At 33.8% G+C, this 16603-nt stretch overlaps 1 protein-coding gene across 1 annotated transcript; it reads right to left on the bottom strand.

The window, feature by feature from the left end:
- Positions 1-211: 211 nt before the first annotated feature.
- LOC120168399 (ATP-dependent Clp protease ATP-binding subunit CLPT1, chloroplastic-like) lies at positions 212-4587 on the bottom strand. Its single transcript, XM_039177096.1, has 6 exons — positions 4357-4587; positions 4240-4275; positions 3989-4098; positions 1471-1650; positions 527-654; positions 212-447 (listed from the first exon to the last, which is right to left on the bottom strand). Exons 1-6 carry the CDS (start codon positions 4548-4550, stop codon positions 415-417), a joined length of 681 nt encoding a protein of 226 aa, XP_039033027.1. The 5' UTR covers positions 4551-4587; the 3' UTR covers positions 212-414.
- Positions 4588-16603: the final 12016 nt, after the last annotated feature.

Genomic DNA, 16603 nt, shown 5'->3' with positions numbered 1-16603 from the left:
TTCGAAATTCTTGAGCATTTAGCTATATAGCAGAAATGATCAAATCTACAACAGAAACAAATGGAGTAAATTATCATTTTGGATCAATCTTTAACCTGATCAATCTTTTTTAAAGAAAAGAAAATCCTATAATTTGTAATAATCATGTGAATAAGATAACCGAAATAGGGGGAATTAACCTTCATCGACAAAAAAGGTCACTCCTTCCATTGCTTCAAAAGTAATTTCTATCCACCAAGTCATTCATGACAAAACTAAAGCTCACAACATTTGCAGTTATTTCACAATAAAACAATGGCCGCCTATCAATGATTTAAACTTTGAACAATTTAGGGGGAAAACCCTCGTATGTTATCTTCCCCAAGAAGTATCAAATAGTCAGTTCAAAGTTGGAACTTGCTGAAATCTTTTGACCTACTTATAGTTCATAACAATATCCTCATTGAGCTGCATGAAAAAAAAAAAAAAGAACACGTCAATGACAAAGACGCAATGCTATTGCTGATATAGAATGTAAGCAACTTACGTATTTTTCAAGTTCTTTGGCTTTCTGATCATCGAAACCTAAAGTGGCCAAGATCTTGTGGCCTGCTGATTCTTTCTCTGACCAAATACCAAGAAGCAAGTAAGTTGTGGTTATTTCCCCACTTTCACCTGCACTTGGCACAATGATCTTAATTAGATATGGAGGAATTAGAGTTGTAAGAGAATAAGATAATAGAAAGATTTAAATACGGCATGACCTCTTGTAAGGAATAACATAGAAGAAAACAAAAATACACTATTCTAAGCAGCCTGCTCAAATTGTACCAAATGTCAAACATTTAGAAACATGTAGGGAGGAGAAAGAAGGCACTGAAGAAACGTGGAAATTGGCACAGTTAAAACATGAGCTCCTGTTGAGAACTTGCAATGGCAGATAGGATATTTTAGTTTTGATTTACTACTTCATAATGTTTTAATATATATACACCATGAACTTCATAATTATAAAAAGGCAACCCAGTCATACAAATTGTCCAAAAGGATACTGGAGTACAATTGTCATCATTGAGATTTGATATTAGACAGTCATCTTTAAAAAACATTCTTCACTTTCTTTGAGACTTGGATTCTACTCATGCGTCAGTAATAAACAAGAAGAATAGCTCATTTTTCTAGCTTGACAATTAAATTATGCAACCTTAGTAACTTCCATAAAAAGGAACTGAACATTTTATTGCATTCTCATTTCTTCTGAAAATGTCAAAAACATTATCAGGAATGGCTGTCACCCATGCAATCCAAGATAAAAAATTTGACCTCCATATGCAAGTAGAAGTGACTACTATTGCATTCAGTCACATGAGGTTTGTTGATTAATACTTGCCTATTACAAATCAGTAATATTTCTGTTTTGCTCAACTATCATCTAAACTTTTGTATAACATGATAAATATACCTTACAAAGAACTAGAAAATTTCTTTTACCTGACTTTAGCTTTTCATCAACAGCCCAATCAAGAGCCCTTTGAGCTTGTTCGGTTAGTGGAGGATGTTCAGGACTGAAAAAATACATATCTGACTTTCCAAGTAAGTTCACTGTTTCCTCTCGCACTTTGAAAAGTGTGATTCCATTAGCCCTTAAAAATTTTGCAGCTTGGCTTGTTCCTGTACATGAAAAAGAGGAATTATAGGCATACAATGCAAACATTTGAAAAGTTTTCAAACATGATAGAGACCAAAAGGGACACTGATAACTCCGTAAAAAGACTATTTTTAAGGCCTTTTCAACTTAAGTTATTGTTTGTTTAAGGGTACATATAGGTCATTTTAGATGTATGTAGCTGCATATAATTGCATTTTTGGTGGTTGTGTTATTTTATTTTATTAAGGTGCTACATGAAGAGGAAGGTGTGATTTTTAGTATGTGCAGGAAATAACAAGAAAAATAGGCGAGCTGGGAAGTAATGCCGTGGCATCACAAGTTGCTGAAGCAGATTGAAATGCCTCGGCATTTCTGGCGTAGAAAACGACAAAAATATACAGCTGTACGTGGACAGCTGGCTATGCACATGAAATGATGGCTGTAACAGCCTACTAGGGGACCACTGACACCTGGAGGATAAGGTTCATACACAACATGTGATTCTAGGGGTATGAGGGGTATTTTGCACCCAACAATATCCCAACAACCTCATCATTACCCCTAGATATTTATTATATATTACACCTCACAAGAAAGAGAGTGGGGTGGAAGGAAAAGAGACGCTTATTGTAGCAGAAAAATCAGATTTTTATTTTCCCTTTTCCTTTCTTCTTCCTTGGGTTTTCCTCCATTGATAAAGCTTCAAGGTGGCGAGCTAGGCGCCGAGACGAGCTAACAAGCTAAGGCGGTTCGTGGTGGCCGAGGAGACCTCCGGTGGCGCGCGTCGAAGGCTATTTCTCACTTCCCTTTTGTTGTTATTTTTATATTATTTGTGGGTTGTTGGAACGAATATTTTCATGATTTATTTTGTGGATATTTCGAACCCCACCATGAACTAACTTATTTGGTGGTGGTTGATTTAATGGTTGTTTAAACTTTATTTTTAATGGTATATTTAAGTTTACTTTGGTTCTTTATTTGCTTTGCTTATGAATGCTTCACCATCTAGGCTTGTAAGAGGCATGGAAATGTCTATTTCTTAGATGAATACTAGGTGTTCGGAAGAATCCTAAGCTAAAAATACTTGTAAGTATTCGGAAAAAACGCAAGACAAGATCCTCATAAGCAATGGGTTATAGTATTTTCAAGGGGCTTTGAACCGGCCTAGGAATATTATAACCTAATCCCTTAGATCTTGGAAGAGACTAGGATAGGATTTCAACGACTAAAAAGGGTGTTTTTATCAATAGGGTAGGCTGTCCAACATCGTTGAGTAAGAGCAGATGTCTTGGCATCCTATTCTGTTAGGTTCCTGTGAGAACATTTTAGGAAAGCCCTGTCGAGTAAGTAAAGACCAGATAGCTTATATCTACCTAAGAGATAAGTTTAGCATTCTTAGATAAATCTTTACCATTCATTCCATTGAAAGCTTGTCACGTGAGGATTATCTTCTTTTTATTTTATTTTCTTTTTATTTACTGTTTTTACCATTTTTCATTGTCTTGGCATTTCACCATTTTCAACATTAAACATCTGTTCTTGCCACTGTATTTCCATTTGTTACACCATCACACCATCAATCCACATTCACCAGCATACACATATCCATTGCCGTGACATTTGTATATATCAAGACTAACTATACTTAGATAGAATAGTGCATAAACTTTACTCAATATCCTTCCAATCCCTGTGGAGACGATACTCACTCATCACTTTATTACTTGAGCGATTGTGTATACTTGCACATTATTTGCATATATTTTATAGTACTCACAACACGCGAACAGACACAGTATAATTTCATTTCATAGAACCATAGGTTAACATAAAATATATGTTTATTGTCCATATTAGCTTATTTTGGAATACATTTTCCCCTTCTCCCTGAATGGGGTTGTGGAGGCATTTTTAGACTGCTTTAATCAGAACACTGAAGTTAGCATGCCAAAGCAGAAGACCATGTATCCGAGGCATTGATATAACCTTCGTATTTATATAGAATTACAAGTTTCCACTTCACAATGCATAAGTTAGAATCAAAGAAAAAAAAATCAAAGATAAATGGAGTAGCATGAGAATGATTGTTTATTTGTTTGTCACCTTTGCCAATTGAATTGGGGAAGCAATTGCTAAAATTATTCATTCACAAATACTACATTAGCTTTCAAATTATGTAAATTCTGATGGGAACCAATTACAAATAAGACTGCTATGAAGTAACACTTCTTCAGAACAATTCCCCAACAAAAACATGTTTTCATTGAAGTCCACAAGAAATATTTATATAATATTTTCTCAAGTGTGTTACATGATGCCAGAACAGCAAGTACTGAGCAAAATGGCAAAGAATATACTAACCCTCGACCAGAATTCCCATAAGAAGTGCTTCAGTCCCGGTATTTGGATACTTGAGCTTCCTTGCCTCCAATTCCGCCATTGCAAAGGACTTTATCGACCTTGACGACCATCTAACCACCACAATGACCCAACTCGCAACAATTAATTACTCACAAACAGAACCCAACCATCAAATTAATATATATTATAAAGTTTATACACAAATCACCGAAAATACGCTATAATATTCACATGCACAATACGTAACTCACTTTGGGGATTTCTCAGTAGGGGCCCTATCCGGTTTCCTGAAAATAAAAGCCCAGAAAACAAAAAATCTCAAATACAATGAAAAAGGAAAAATTACAGAAATTTGGGCTCAAACTTACGCAGTCGGGAGGCTAAGCGACACGGTGGCGGTGGTGACCGAGGAACGGTGTTTAATGACGAAACGGGTGGAGGGTTTAAGTAAAAGGCGATTGCCATAAAGAGAGGTCAAAGGAAGAGAGAGATAGCGTTTGGAAGGCTGAGAATGAGAAGTGAAAATTGCATAAGGAAGAGATGAGAAGCTATGGGTAGCCATTAATTGACACGTTTTTTTTCAGGAGATATAGAAATAGTTAGAAATTTATGGTGATGGGGTGGCTCAGAACATATCCATTCGCTCTCAGGAGCCGTGGAAGCCGAAGCTATGACAAGTCTGAAAAAGAAGGGGGAGTGTTGTTGAGGGCTCGGCGGAAGGATAATGTTGGAGATGGACTGTAAAGGTCCAGTGATAAGTATAATTGTTTATGGACAAGCTTCATTTGCATCCCCAACCAAATTACGGTTAACAAACCAAATGAGTTTTTTTTTTCTGGTTTCCCTTTCGGTTCCTAAAAGTTTGATCCAATTAATCTGGATCGATCTAATTTGCATATTTGGTTTTTGTGAATAAATCTCTCATTAGAGTTTTTTCTGCATAAACAATGACTCTAACTCGAGACTTAAATAATTTTTTAGGTAAATTACATGTTTAGTACCTTAACTATCACTTTTGTTTTGTTTTGGTCACCCCAACTATTTTTAAAAATCATACACAACGTTACATTTTGGTTTCATTTTGATCAGCTACCGTTAAAAAATTAATAGAACTGTTGACGTGACCTTTTTTATTTTTTCCAATGATGATGTAATATTATCTTATAGTGACACATCAACATCATCGTTATTATTTTAGCGGTGAGTGGCCAAAATAAAACCAAAACCATAAGTATACTTGTGAAATGGGTCACTAAAACAAAATAAAAATGATAGTTAAAGTACTAAACATATAATCTATCATTTCTTTTAATGAAACATTTTTTAATAAATTGTAGTTTCAATCAGGAGTGCTTATCGAATGAGTCGATCACGAGCTAAGTTGAAATCGAATCGTGCTCGTTAAAAAACTTTTGTTGCTCGACTCGACTCGTTACTCGTTAAGCTCGTTGCTCATTAAGTTCGATTCTCGTTATGCTCGATGCTCGATGCTTGCCTCGTTGCTCGTTAAGCTCAATTCTCGTTATTTGCCTCGTTGCTCGTTTAGCTCGGTGCTCGTTGCTTACCTCGTTGCTCGTTAAGGACTATGCTCGTTAAGGACTATGCTCGTTGCTCGTTAAGCTCACTGAAATTTTTACCTTATTTTCTTAACTATAGGTAAAATCTACTACTACACTATACAAAGCTTAATATAAACATAAATTAATAAATTTAATCAAGAAAATTATCAAAAGAGTGTATGAAGCATTTTTAAAATCTAAATTCTAAAGTAACAATCCACGAATACATTAAAATAATAAATAGAGCTTGATTTTTTAGTGTAGTAAAATATTAATTAATAATTTATTATTTTTTGTTGTTTATTAGAAAATTAATAGATTAGCAATATATCATCTTTTTATTATATATTAGTAAATTAGTAATTTTTTAATGAAAATATTTTTTTAAGATAAATACTAAAAAATTAACGAGCTGCTCGCAAACTTATTTTGTCGAGTTAAAATTTGCTCGACTCAACTCGTTAAGGTCTCGAGTTGATCTCGAGTTCAAGTCGAGTCAACTCGAGTCCAGTTTTTATCGAATTTTAACCGAATCGAGTTTGAGTTGCTCAACTAATTAAGCACCCCCTAGTTTCAATGGTTTATTTAATCCATCTCTAGAATAAATACATGATGATAAACACTCGTAAAATATTTTAGAGTGGAACTATAGTTTGTTTTTGTCGGAACGGTTCTTAAGCTTTTTAGGGCTATGGCGGGGAGCAATCTAACTTAATCTTGGAAAAGGTTGGGTTTTAAAATAAAGAACAAATTAATAGATTTGGAGTCACCATCGACCTTTGGGTTAGGTAGGTCGAATACCTAAAAATACCTTTTAAGATAATTTTAAAAAATAAAAAAGATATGCGTTTAACCAGAAATCCGTTTTGAAAAAGGTTCGAGAGTCGATTATGCATGGGGAAGGATTAGCACCCCCACAACGCCCGAAATCGGTACCTAAGTGATTATACGCCATCTAAATATTGAAATTGGAAAATTCGAATATAAATTTAAATTATGATCCTTTTTAAAAAATATATATATATAAGGGTTGTTATTTTGCACGAACAATTCTCAAAATACTTTCCTTGTCAGTTAAGGAGGCATTTCCATGGATTCCCCATACAAAATAATATTGCCCAAAATTTTAGATAAAATACATATATTAATTATATTAAAAACAAATTCATTTGAATATATAAAAGGTATTATTTTTGTTCGAACAATTCTTGGAAAAAAAAACTCCTCATCAGTTAAGGCGCGTTTCTATAAATTCCTCAAGTAAAATAATATTTTGAAATATTACAACTAGTAAACGTTAACAAATATGTAAATGATGGATCAAAATAATAAAAGATTGTGAATTTAGGGATGAAATTATACAACCAACAAGAAATAAAAGCAACCACTGCAAATATTTTACAAACTAGGTACTGTAATCATAAATAAACCAACTTCACTCATTCATGACCATAATGAAAATTATTAAAATAAGACACTTGAATTAAAATAAGCATAAAGATAAAATAACAAGCATAAAAGGACTAAAATGAAATAAAAATAAAAACAATACCCAAATCATAATCAATCGGTGACTAAAATGCATAAATTGCATACATCGTATCTAAATTATAATAAAATAATAAATAGAATCCAAATAGTGGCTAAATGAATAAAAATAAAAACTAGTGACTAAATTCGAATAAACCACAATAATAATAGTGACTAAATTAAAAAAAGCACAAATTTGAGCACAATAATAATGAGTGTTGAGAAATGAAAAGGTAAAATCACTAAATCAGTCCCTAAGTATTTAAAAAAATTAAACAGTCACTACACATGACTAAAATGTAAAACACGCATAAACATACAGGGACTAAACAGAAATTAAACCAAAAATATATAACATGCATAATAAATGGGTAAATTACAAAAATGGTCCCTATATATGACCATTTTGCAAAAATATACCTAACTTAGGGGGACGGACCTAAGTGCAATCCCCGCTAAAGTTTTCTATAAAAATCATCTTTTCTTTTTTTTATTATTTTTTTCATTTTCTTTTTTTAAAAAACTAGAGAGAGAAGGGAGATATTCTCTCTAGAAAATCAACCATCGTCAGCTGCTTACCCTCACCGCTCGTCGTTCCATCCGTCGCGCCGTCGCCGTTGCTGGTGGTCGTTGGCCACTAAATTACACCGGTTGACACATTTCGATATGGTGGTCACATATATGGCCTTAGTTTTACGATAATCGGCCCCAAGATCTACGAAAATGACCAAGAACATTACGACTTCTACTTTTTTGATCTTCTCCGTTAGCCGTTTGATCGAGCTACCTTTGGAGTATTTTTTTTAGGGTTCTTCATTCTCTTGTTTCACCGTCCAGATCTATGAGGGGATGTCTCGGTCACTGGTGAAAGGGGTCCGACCGAAAGAGTAAGTCACTCATTTTTCTTTTTTCTGCTTTGTTCTTGGTTTTATTCGGTTTTGTTGGAAAGAAAAAAAAACTACTGCTTGTTTCAAAATAGAGAAGAAATAAAAATTCTTGAACCTTGTTTTTTTAATTACTTTTTTCTCCCAAAAATCGAAAGGGGACCTTTTACACTGTTGTTTTCTTCATCTCGGGTCCTCCCTTTTTTCATTTTACATGTCTCTTAATTAAATAAATAAAAAGGTTGTTGAATTGGTGGTTGTTGGATGATTATTGACAGGGGTTGCAATGGAGTAGCATGGTCATGAGAATGGTGGTGGCATGCTTGGTTAGTGGTGCAGGGCAAGGGCACTCGGGATGGGGTTGCACAGTGATGGCATACAACAACATGGTGTTGGAAGTGGGTGGCCAAACCGATTCGGATTTGGGTTTCGGGTCATCTAGTTGGGGTTACTTGTTGGGCCGAATTTGAGCTTTTTTTTTGTTTGGCCCGACTGGGCCTGTTGATGTAATTTGGGCTCGGTTGGGCTTGTTGTAATGGCCTACAAAGGAAATAAAAATAAATGTTAATAATAATAATAATAATTTAGAACTCGGACAAAAACGGGTGTCAACAACTGTCCCTCTTTGCCCATTCTTGTGTTAACAAGAATATGACAAAGACGAAGAGACAATGAGTTTTTGTCTTGTCAAATCTATGCTCTAAAATCTCATTCCTCTGTTCTTCAAATCTAGAAACGTTGTCTCTCTAGGGTATATCAGATCTAGAAACGTTGACCCATTCCTCTGTTCTTCAGAGAAGATTGAATCAAGGTAGACTTGTTCCACTGTCACTCGGGGAATATCAAATCTTGAAAGAGATGGATCTTTTTCGCTTCTTCTTGAGGGAAAATCAGATCTGGGGACTTTGATTCATTCCACTGTTACTCAGGGAAGATTGAATTGAGGCAGGCTTATTCCATTGTTACTCAGGGAATATCAAATCTTGAAATAGAGGGATATGTTCTGCTTCTTCTTGAGGGAAAATCAGATCTGGGGACGTTGATTTATTCCACTGTTCCTCAGGAAATATTGAGTCGAGGCAGACTTGTTCCACTGTTACTCAAGGAATATCAAATCTTAAAAGAAATATTTATTCTACTTCTTCTTAAGGGAAAATCAGATCTAGGGACGTTGATTCATTCCACTGTTCCTTAGAGAAGATTGAATCGAGGTAGACTTGTTCCATTGTTACTCAGAGAATATCAAATCTTAAAAGAGAGAGATATGTTCTGCGTCTTCTTGAGGGAAAATCAGATCTGGGGACGTTGTTTCATTCCACTGTTCCTTAGGAAAGATTGAATCGAGGTAGACTTGTTCCACTGTTACTCAGGGAATATCAAATCTGAAAAGAGAATGATATGTTCTGCTTCTTCTTGAGGGAAATCAGATCTGGGGGAATTTGATTCATTCCACTGTTCCAAGGGGAAGATTGAATCGGGGAAGACTTGTTCCACTGTTACTCAGGGAATATCAAATTTGAAAAAAAAAGTGATACGTTCCGCTTCTTCTTGAGGAAAAATTAGATCTGGGGACGTTGATTCATTCCATTGTTCCCCAGGGAATATTGAATCGAGGTAGACTCGTTCCGCTGTTATTTAGGGAATATCAAATCTTAAAGAGGGGGATATTTTCCGCTTATTCTTGAGGGAAAATCAGATCTGGGGACTTTAATTCATTCCACTATTACTAAGGGAAGATTGAATTGAGACTGGTTTGCTTCTCTTGTCTTCAAGAATATCGGACATGAAAATTAAACATTAACCCTTGTTAGTATGTGTTTGAGTATTCGAAAACACCATACCTGAAAGTCTTAGAAGGATAATCTTTAGAAAGTGATTTCTCTTGTGGGAGCTTGTCTTGCCGCCACCAAACATGGAAATCTGAATTGATAACTTTTTCGAAAGCCTCATTTTTCAGGAGAGACTTAAATGAGAAACTTTGGAAATTATTCTCATTTTTTGGAAAATTTCAATTTTTAGATTTAAAAGAGAAATTTTTCTCATTTTTCGAAAAAACATGTGAAAAAATCATGCCCTAAGGTCTTATAGATGGCCTGGAGGACTTATCACCTTGCTCGAAAAGGCTTATAGATGACCCGAAGGATTTACTTATCATGCTCGAAAGACTTACTGATGGCCCGAAGGACTTACCAAATTTGGAAACTTTTCCCAATCAAGCTTAGCTTTTCAAAAAAAATCTATCATGTCTAGAAACCTCTTAGAAGCAGACTTAGTTTCTAAAAACACATTAGCTGGGTGACATGTCCCACTTCAAAAATGATGATTATTTTATGTATTGGGCTCCTCAATTCTTGAGTTTTTTCCACTTTTAATGCAATTCCCTCCATTTGAGGCTTGAATTTTGATTTTTCTTTTCTCTTCTTTTCTTTAAGAATCTGTAAGAAACATGTATACTTGAATAACAAGATGAATGCACTTAAACATCTCTAAATGTAGTGCATGAATTTCTTGTATATAGAAATGTTGATCAATCTTCTTCTCGTATTAAAGTGGAGACCTTAGTCTCTCTTCACTTGGTCATTTTTGCGTAGAACCTATATCAACTCGTCGTCTCAGGTTTGCAATCTTTTGAGGATCAGCCTGATCCTCGTGTGATCTTTGTTTTCTATCTTCATTTTGGAGGAAATGTTTTCTCTCTGGAATTCTTGTTGTGGTCAGTAATATGATCTTCATGCCCCTTTTTGTCCTTGGCTCAGTTACGCTTTCAGAGTTGTTTTTCCGTAACTCTACAATTAATTAATGCTCAGATTGTTTGTTTTACCTGGTAAGTTCTGCTCAAATTAATGGTCTGTTCCTGACACTCCAAGTCGTGAGACTTATTCTCAATGTCTTTTCGGTCTGAATCTTGTTATCTCAACATGATATGGGTTTTTGGTCATGCCCCAAGGTGGGCGTTTTCGTGGCTCTTCCCTAAGAAATCTAATAGAGATTTTATCTTTGAAAAAAGAATCCACAATTTCAAGCTTTGGAGACTGTGTATGTGTTGTTGCCCTGTAGCGAGAAATCAAATGTCACTGCCTAGAGTTGATAATCACAACAATTAATGGAAATCAGACTACCTAGGAGAGCCATGAGACACATTAGCGCCAAGAATGATGGTTGTAACCTTAGAAACAAATTGAATTGAAGGTGTTTGCTCAATTTCTAACCTCGAACTTGGTCCTCCAAACTTTGCATTGAATTTTAGAAGCAAATTCGTAAGGTACTTCCATACACTTGTGTGACTATACCAAACTATAAAGATCATAATTTTTCTTATAAGGTAAAACACAAAAGAAGTAACTGTGGAGCTCCATGAAGCTTAGACTGGATGTCCTCAAACATTTTATCCACTATGTTAACAGGAGAGCAGCGTCTATTCTAATTTTGACTCTTGAAACACATCAAAGGGAGGGTCTATCCTAATTCCTTTCATGTCTCCACATCTAATCAAATCTTGAACAAGGTTATTTCTATCATATTGTGCCGAGAAGTTTAACAACAACTCCTCATTCAATCTTAGTTGGCTCCACTAGTTTATTGCTGTTAGAAATTCCATTGCCCATTCTGTGGAAAGAAATCTTCATCATTCCTCACTTTTAACCTCGGGGTTGTAGAATAAAATCTCCATCTTTAGTAAAATTAGAATTTATGGAAACACCACATGATCATAATATTGGTTCAGTGCCATAATTACTAGTTCCTAAAACTTTCTACAACTCATTCATCCTTTTATGTGGCTTCTTCCTAGATTTTTCAACCAGTGATGCTCTTTGCATGGTGTTCAGAGCTTTTGTATAGCGTCGCAAGGACACCAAAGGATTAGCTCAGTGGGAATATAAGTGGGACGCTTTGGCTTGCCAAAATAATACAATTGTATGTTGTGATGATGGACAAAACAATCATTTATAGCAAACTCCACTGTCTCTGCTTCACCATTTTCATTCTTCACACCTTTATGTCTCATTGAAAATAAATGTCTACTCAATTCATTGATCTTGTATTCTTGCATGATATGGGCCTTAAAAAATTCCCTAACATTTATCATTTCCTTGCTCCAACACTGATTCTAAGCATGAACTTTGTGTCTAAGAGACACGTATCGACTACCAAGATCTACTCCAAAGAGATTGTCTTGTTTGAAAAGGTTTCTCTTCTTGATTTTATTTTCATATTTGAAACCGTTTTATGAATAATTTTTTAAAAATGGTGTCTCATATAATGGGCTCGCAATTGAAGCAAATTTTAAAACAAGAATTTAATGAATATCAAACAAGTCAACTACTCTTTTAATCTTTCAAAAAAAATCATAGCCCATTGGAAAATGTCAAAATTACTAAAAATTTAAGTATAGGTTGATTCTGAAAAGGTAAGGTCTCTCAAGATGGCCTTTTTTTTTATTATAGCATATATGGCTCTTTGGATGTACACTAACTTAAGGAAGTGGTTCTTATGCTCATGTTCTAGATATAATACTTGGTTCCAAACTCTCAAGGACACATTTAGGATGTGCTGTAACACCACAACCCGTACCCGACCCGGATACGAGTCTGAGGTGTCACATTGACTTTTCAAACTTTGACTCTTGATAAAATTCAAAGAATTTTTAAAATATTTTATTAAAGTAAAAGAGGTTTAGTTACATAAATAACTGACCATAATAACCAAAATCAATCAGAGCATATTTAATTCAACCAATTAGTACATGCCAACTATACTCAAAATAACCAAAAACATTTAAATCCTCTATTTTCTGATCTGAAATTTTGTAAGGGAGGTGTTGACCTGTCTTACTCTTCTTGCTTCTGTACCCTACGCGTGAAACAATCACACGCTAAGTCGAAGACTTAGTGAGGCATAAAAAAACTTATAATGCACTTTATAACATATATCAATACATGAATGTTCTGTTCTATCAAGTTATACCAAAATTACATGCTTTCTTCGTATCATAAAATCATATCAGATTAATTACAGTAAATACATACATTCACATAACTCATCATTAACAGTTTATCATGTAATCACCAACTTTTATTCTTAACCTTTTCAATCAAACACTATACACACACAAATCATATTATTTCTATAACATTATCATACCACTAAATATATTTGTTATATCTAATTAGCCCATGACATATGTGAGAACTATAGATATGTGAGTTTATGGAGGTTGTGCACTAATGCTGTCACCACAGCTCATATAAATGCACCGAAGTGCCCCATACAATTGCACCGCAGTGCCGCGTAGAATTGCACCGTAGTGCATATAATAATGTCCATAAGGACCACATCATTCCTTAAGAATCATATACATATACTAGGGATCAAGTATGGTCTCACCAGACTTCACATGTTCCAAAGAATACATATATGTCCCGAAGGACTACATATCATTCCTTAAGAATAATATACATATGCCAAGGATCAAGTATGTGTCTCACCAGACTTCACACATGTTCCAAAGAATACATATATGTCCCGAAGGACCACATATCATTCCTTAAGAATCATATACATATGCCAAGGATCAAGTATGTATCTCACCAGACTTCACACATGTTCCAAGAATACATATATGTCCCGAAGGACCACATAGACCCTCGACTCTTGGCATGCCAACTATACCCCTAGCTCTCATGACACATAACATGGGCATTGTCATTTATATCATTTCATATTCACACATGCATATTAATTATCTTTTATCACATGTCTGATCTCTTTAATCATGTAATCCATAGCTATGTCATTTCTTGTAAAATCACATATATCATGTAATACATATAACTTATACACTTTCTCATATGTTCACATGGTTCACATCACATGAATCGTATCTTTCATATAGTTTATGCTTTATTCTCTTATATTCCCATACATGTAATACATATCAAGCATGGTTACACAACTCCTTTCGATATAACTTGCATGTACCTATATTCTTTTTCATATACTCACATAGTCATATAGTATAATATTTCATATAACCTCATGAAACAACTCACATGGACATACTCAAATACTCATAGTTACATATCACTTAAATTTTCATATTACCTAATCCATGGTCATATAGCTTTATCACCAAGTCACTTATCTAATCTCTTATTCTCATATGTTCATATTATCATATAACACATAAGTTTATTGCATATTTATATCTCATCCTACATCACTGATTCATATATAATTTACATCATATCATCTACTTATTCTGTATTTCTTAGTATATTACATTACCTAACCTACATTATACTTATAAACCTGATATATTACTTCTATTTCTTTTATGTACAATTAATCTATTTACTTAACTCAATTCCGTACAACTCCTATAATCATTTCATACACTCCATAGCTTCTATTATACAACTAATGTATCATAATTTTATTAAGCATATGAATCTTTCTCATCTATCTTATCTTATATGCTCATAGTATCACTGAAGTTCAGTCTCCTGGTTAATATATATATTTATGTAACTTTTGCTTACTTAGTTCATATCCTTTCTCATAAACTCACTTTTACCATATTCTCATGTTATTACTTAAATTATCTCATAACATGTATTCACGTAGTAATATTTCATTTATATATCAAAGATCTTATCACATAACTTATTTTATATTCATATATTTATTATCAATCATATGGTTTATATCATCATAACATATCACACATTCACATCAACCATATAATAATATATACAATACATGTCAACACGTATGAATCATACACATATACTTCTATTTATGAATTCATGCATTTACTATGGAAAATAGACTTGTCGCAAGTCTTATTTCCATTTAACATCATATAATACTAATATGCACTCACTTGGCCTCACTAGTCTATTCCAATCTCTTATCTTCCCTTTTTATCGATCTTACTTGTCAATGATTCTGGAACTCGTTTAGGCTTTGAATCTACATAATTATACATTTTAAGACAATTATTAGATACCTACACCTTGTAATTTGATACTAGCAACTTAAACGAACTTATTAAACCAATATTTACAATTTTCCTTAGAGGGAATCAGTTCCCTACTAAGGGGTATCGATTCCCTCATGACATTCTGGAAATTTTTGTTCGTTTGAAGGGGTATCGGTTCCCCTTGAATGGGTATCGATTCCCCTTGCCCAGAAATCATATTTTTAGTTCGAAAATCACTTCATTTTCAGCTCAACACTTCATATTCATCCCCTTTTTCATTCTTAACTCTAGTACACATACTTAAACCAATCTATATTCATTATTTCATCTAAACCTCAAAATCCTATCTTCCATATGTAATTCAAGAATCATACCAAATTTTCTATATGTTCTAAATCCAATTCTATCACTCCAAATCTCTTAATTTAACCATTGACAAGTCAAATTTAACTTCCAATTTAAGAAATGAACTTTATTCCAAGATTTCATTTGTAAACTCTAAATCTTTAATCTCTCTAACTCCACCATCCTTGCTTTTAAGATGATTTAAGCTTTCCTTAAGCTTAGTTATCATCTAATAATTAAAACCCAACCTTAAAATCAACAATTCAATTATAAACAAAGAAACTTACCTTTGGCTCTTGGCTTCCAGTGAAGAAGAAGAAGAAAGGAGAAGAGAACTCTGGAGAATTCTCTCCCTTTCCACGTGCATTTATAATCCCATTTTAATTCATTTCTGGTCAATTGACCCTTTTGCCCTTTATTTCCTTTAATAATTACTAAATAACCTTCATCATATATCCAATAATCATTGAACTATTTCATTCTTATACTTTAGTCACCAAATTCTGAAACTTTATAATTTGGTCACTAACCCGGTATTGCAGATGTTACAAATCTCCCTCCTTTTTAAGAAAATTCGTCTCGAATTTTCACTGGACATCTTGATAGAAACATATATTCTAAAGTTTCATGTTGCTTCATTTAATTAATCTTTCTTGTCATCATCAGAAACTACTTTCAATCCTTTAGCTTTTCAATACCTTTTTCCTTATATATATATATTCATATCATGTCACTTATCACTTAAACAACGACAGCAACTTCAATCCATTTTCATCAATCAACATCATAAATCCATCTCTAATTACCTTATAATAATAACCAAATTCGTTTTCCATCATCATTTAACCAAGAACACGACCTTAAATCTTCTTTAAATATGATTCAACATACACTTTATAAAATCTTTTCACCTCACCAATCCCTCTTTTCTCACTTGTATATCCAAAATTATCACCTACACTTCCATATAACCTTTATCGTGTCTGATCCTTTAACTCAATCCCATCATTTCTTTATTCCATTCTTCCTTTATTTATTCCTTATACACAAATCATATCTTTCCTTTCATGTTCACATACTCTTGTCTTATCACCTATATCATCGCTATATACCAATCTTCATTGCATCCTCATAACTTTGATAACCTATTCTTATACTTGTATTTTCATTTCTTAAAATTCCATGCAAATACTTATTTTTCTACATCATAGCTATCTGATCAAAATACCCAACTATATTCAGATTCACATCATAATTGATTAACTCAACTTTACCTTTTATTTCAATCTTATAACTCTATCACTTTTATTCTGAC

This window comes from Hibiscus syriacus, unplaced genomic scaffold (genome assembly GCF_006381635.1).
Source record: "Hibiscus syriacus cultivar Baekdansim isolate YM2019G1 unplaced genomic scaffold, ASM638163v2 tig00003041_pilon, whole genome shotgun sequence".
Taxonomy (NCBI): Eukaryota; Viridiplantae; Streptophyta; class Magnoliopsida; order Malvales; family Malvaceae; genus Hibiscus; species Hibiscus syriacus.
Note: the sequence above shows the minus strand (reverse complement) of the source record. Positions and strands in the feature narration are given on the sequence as shown.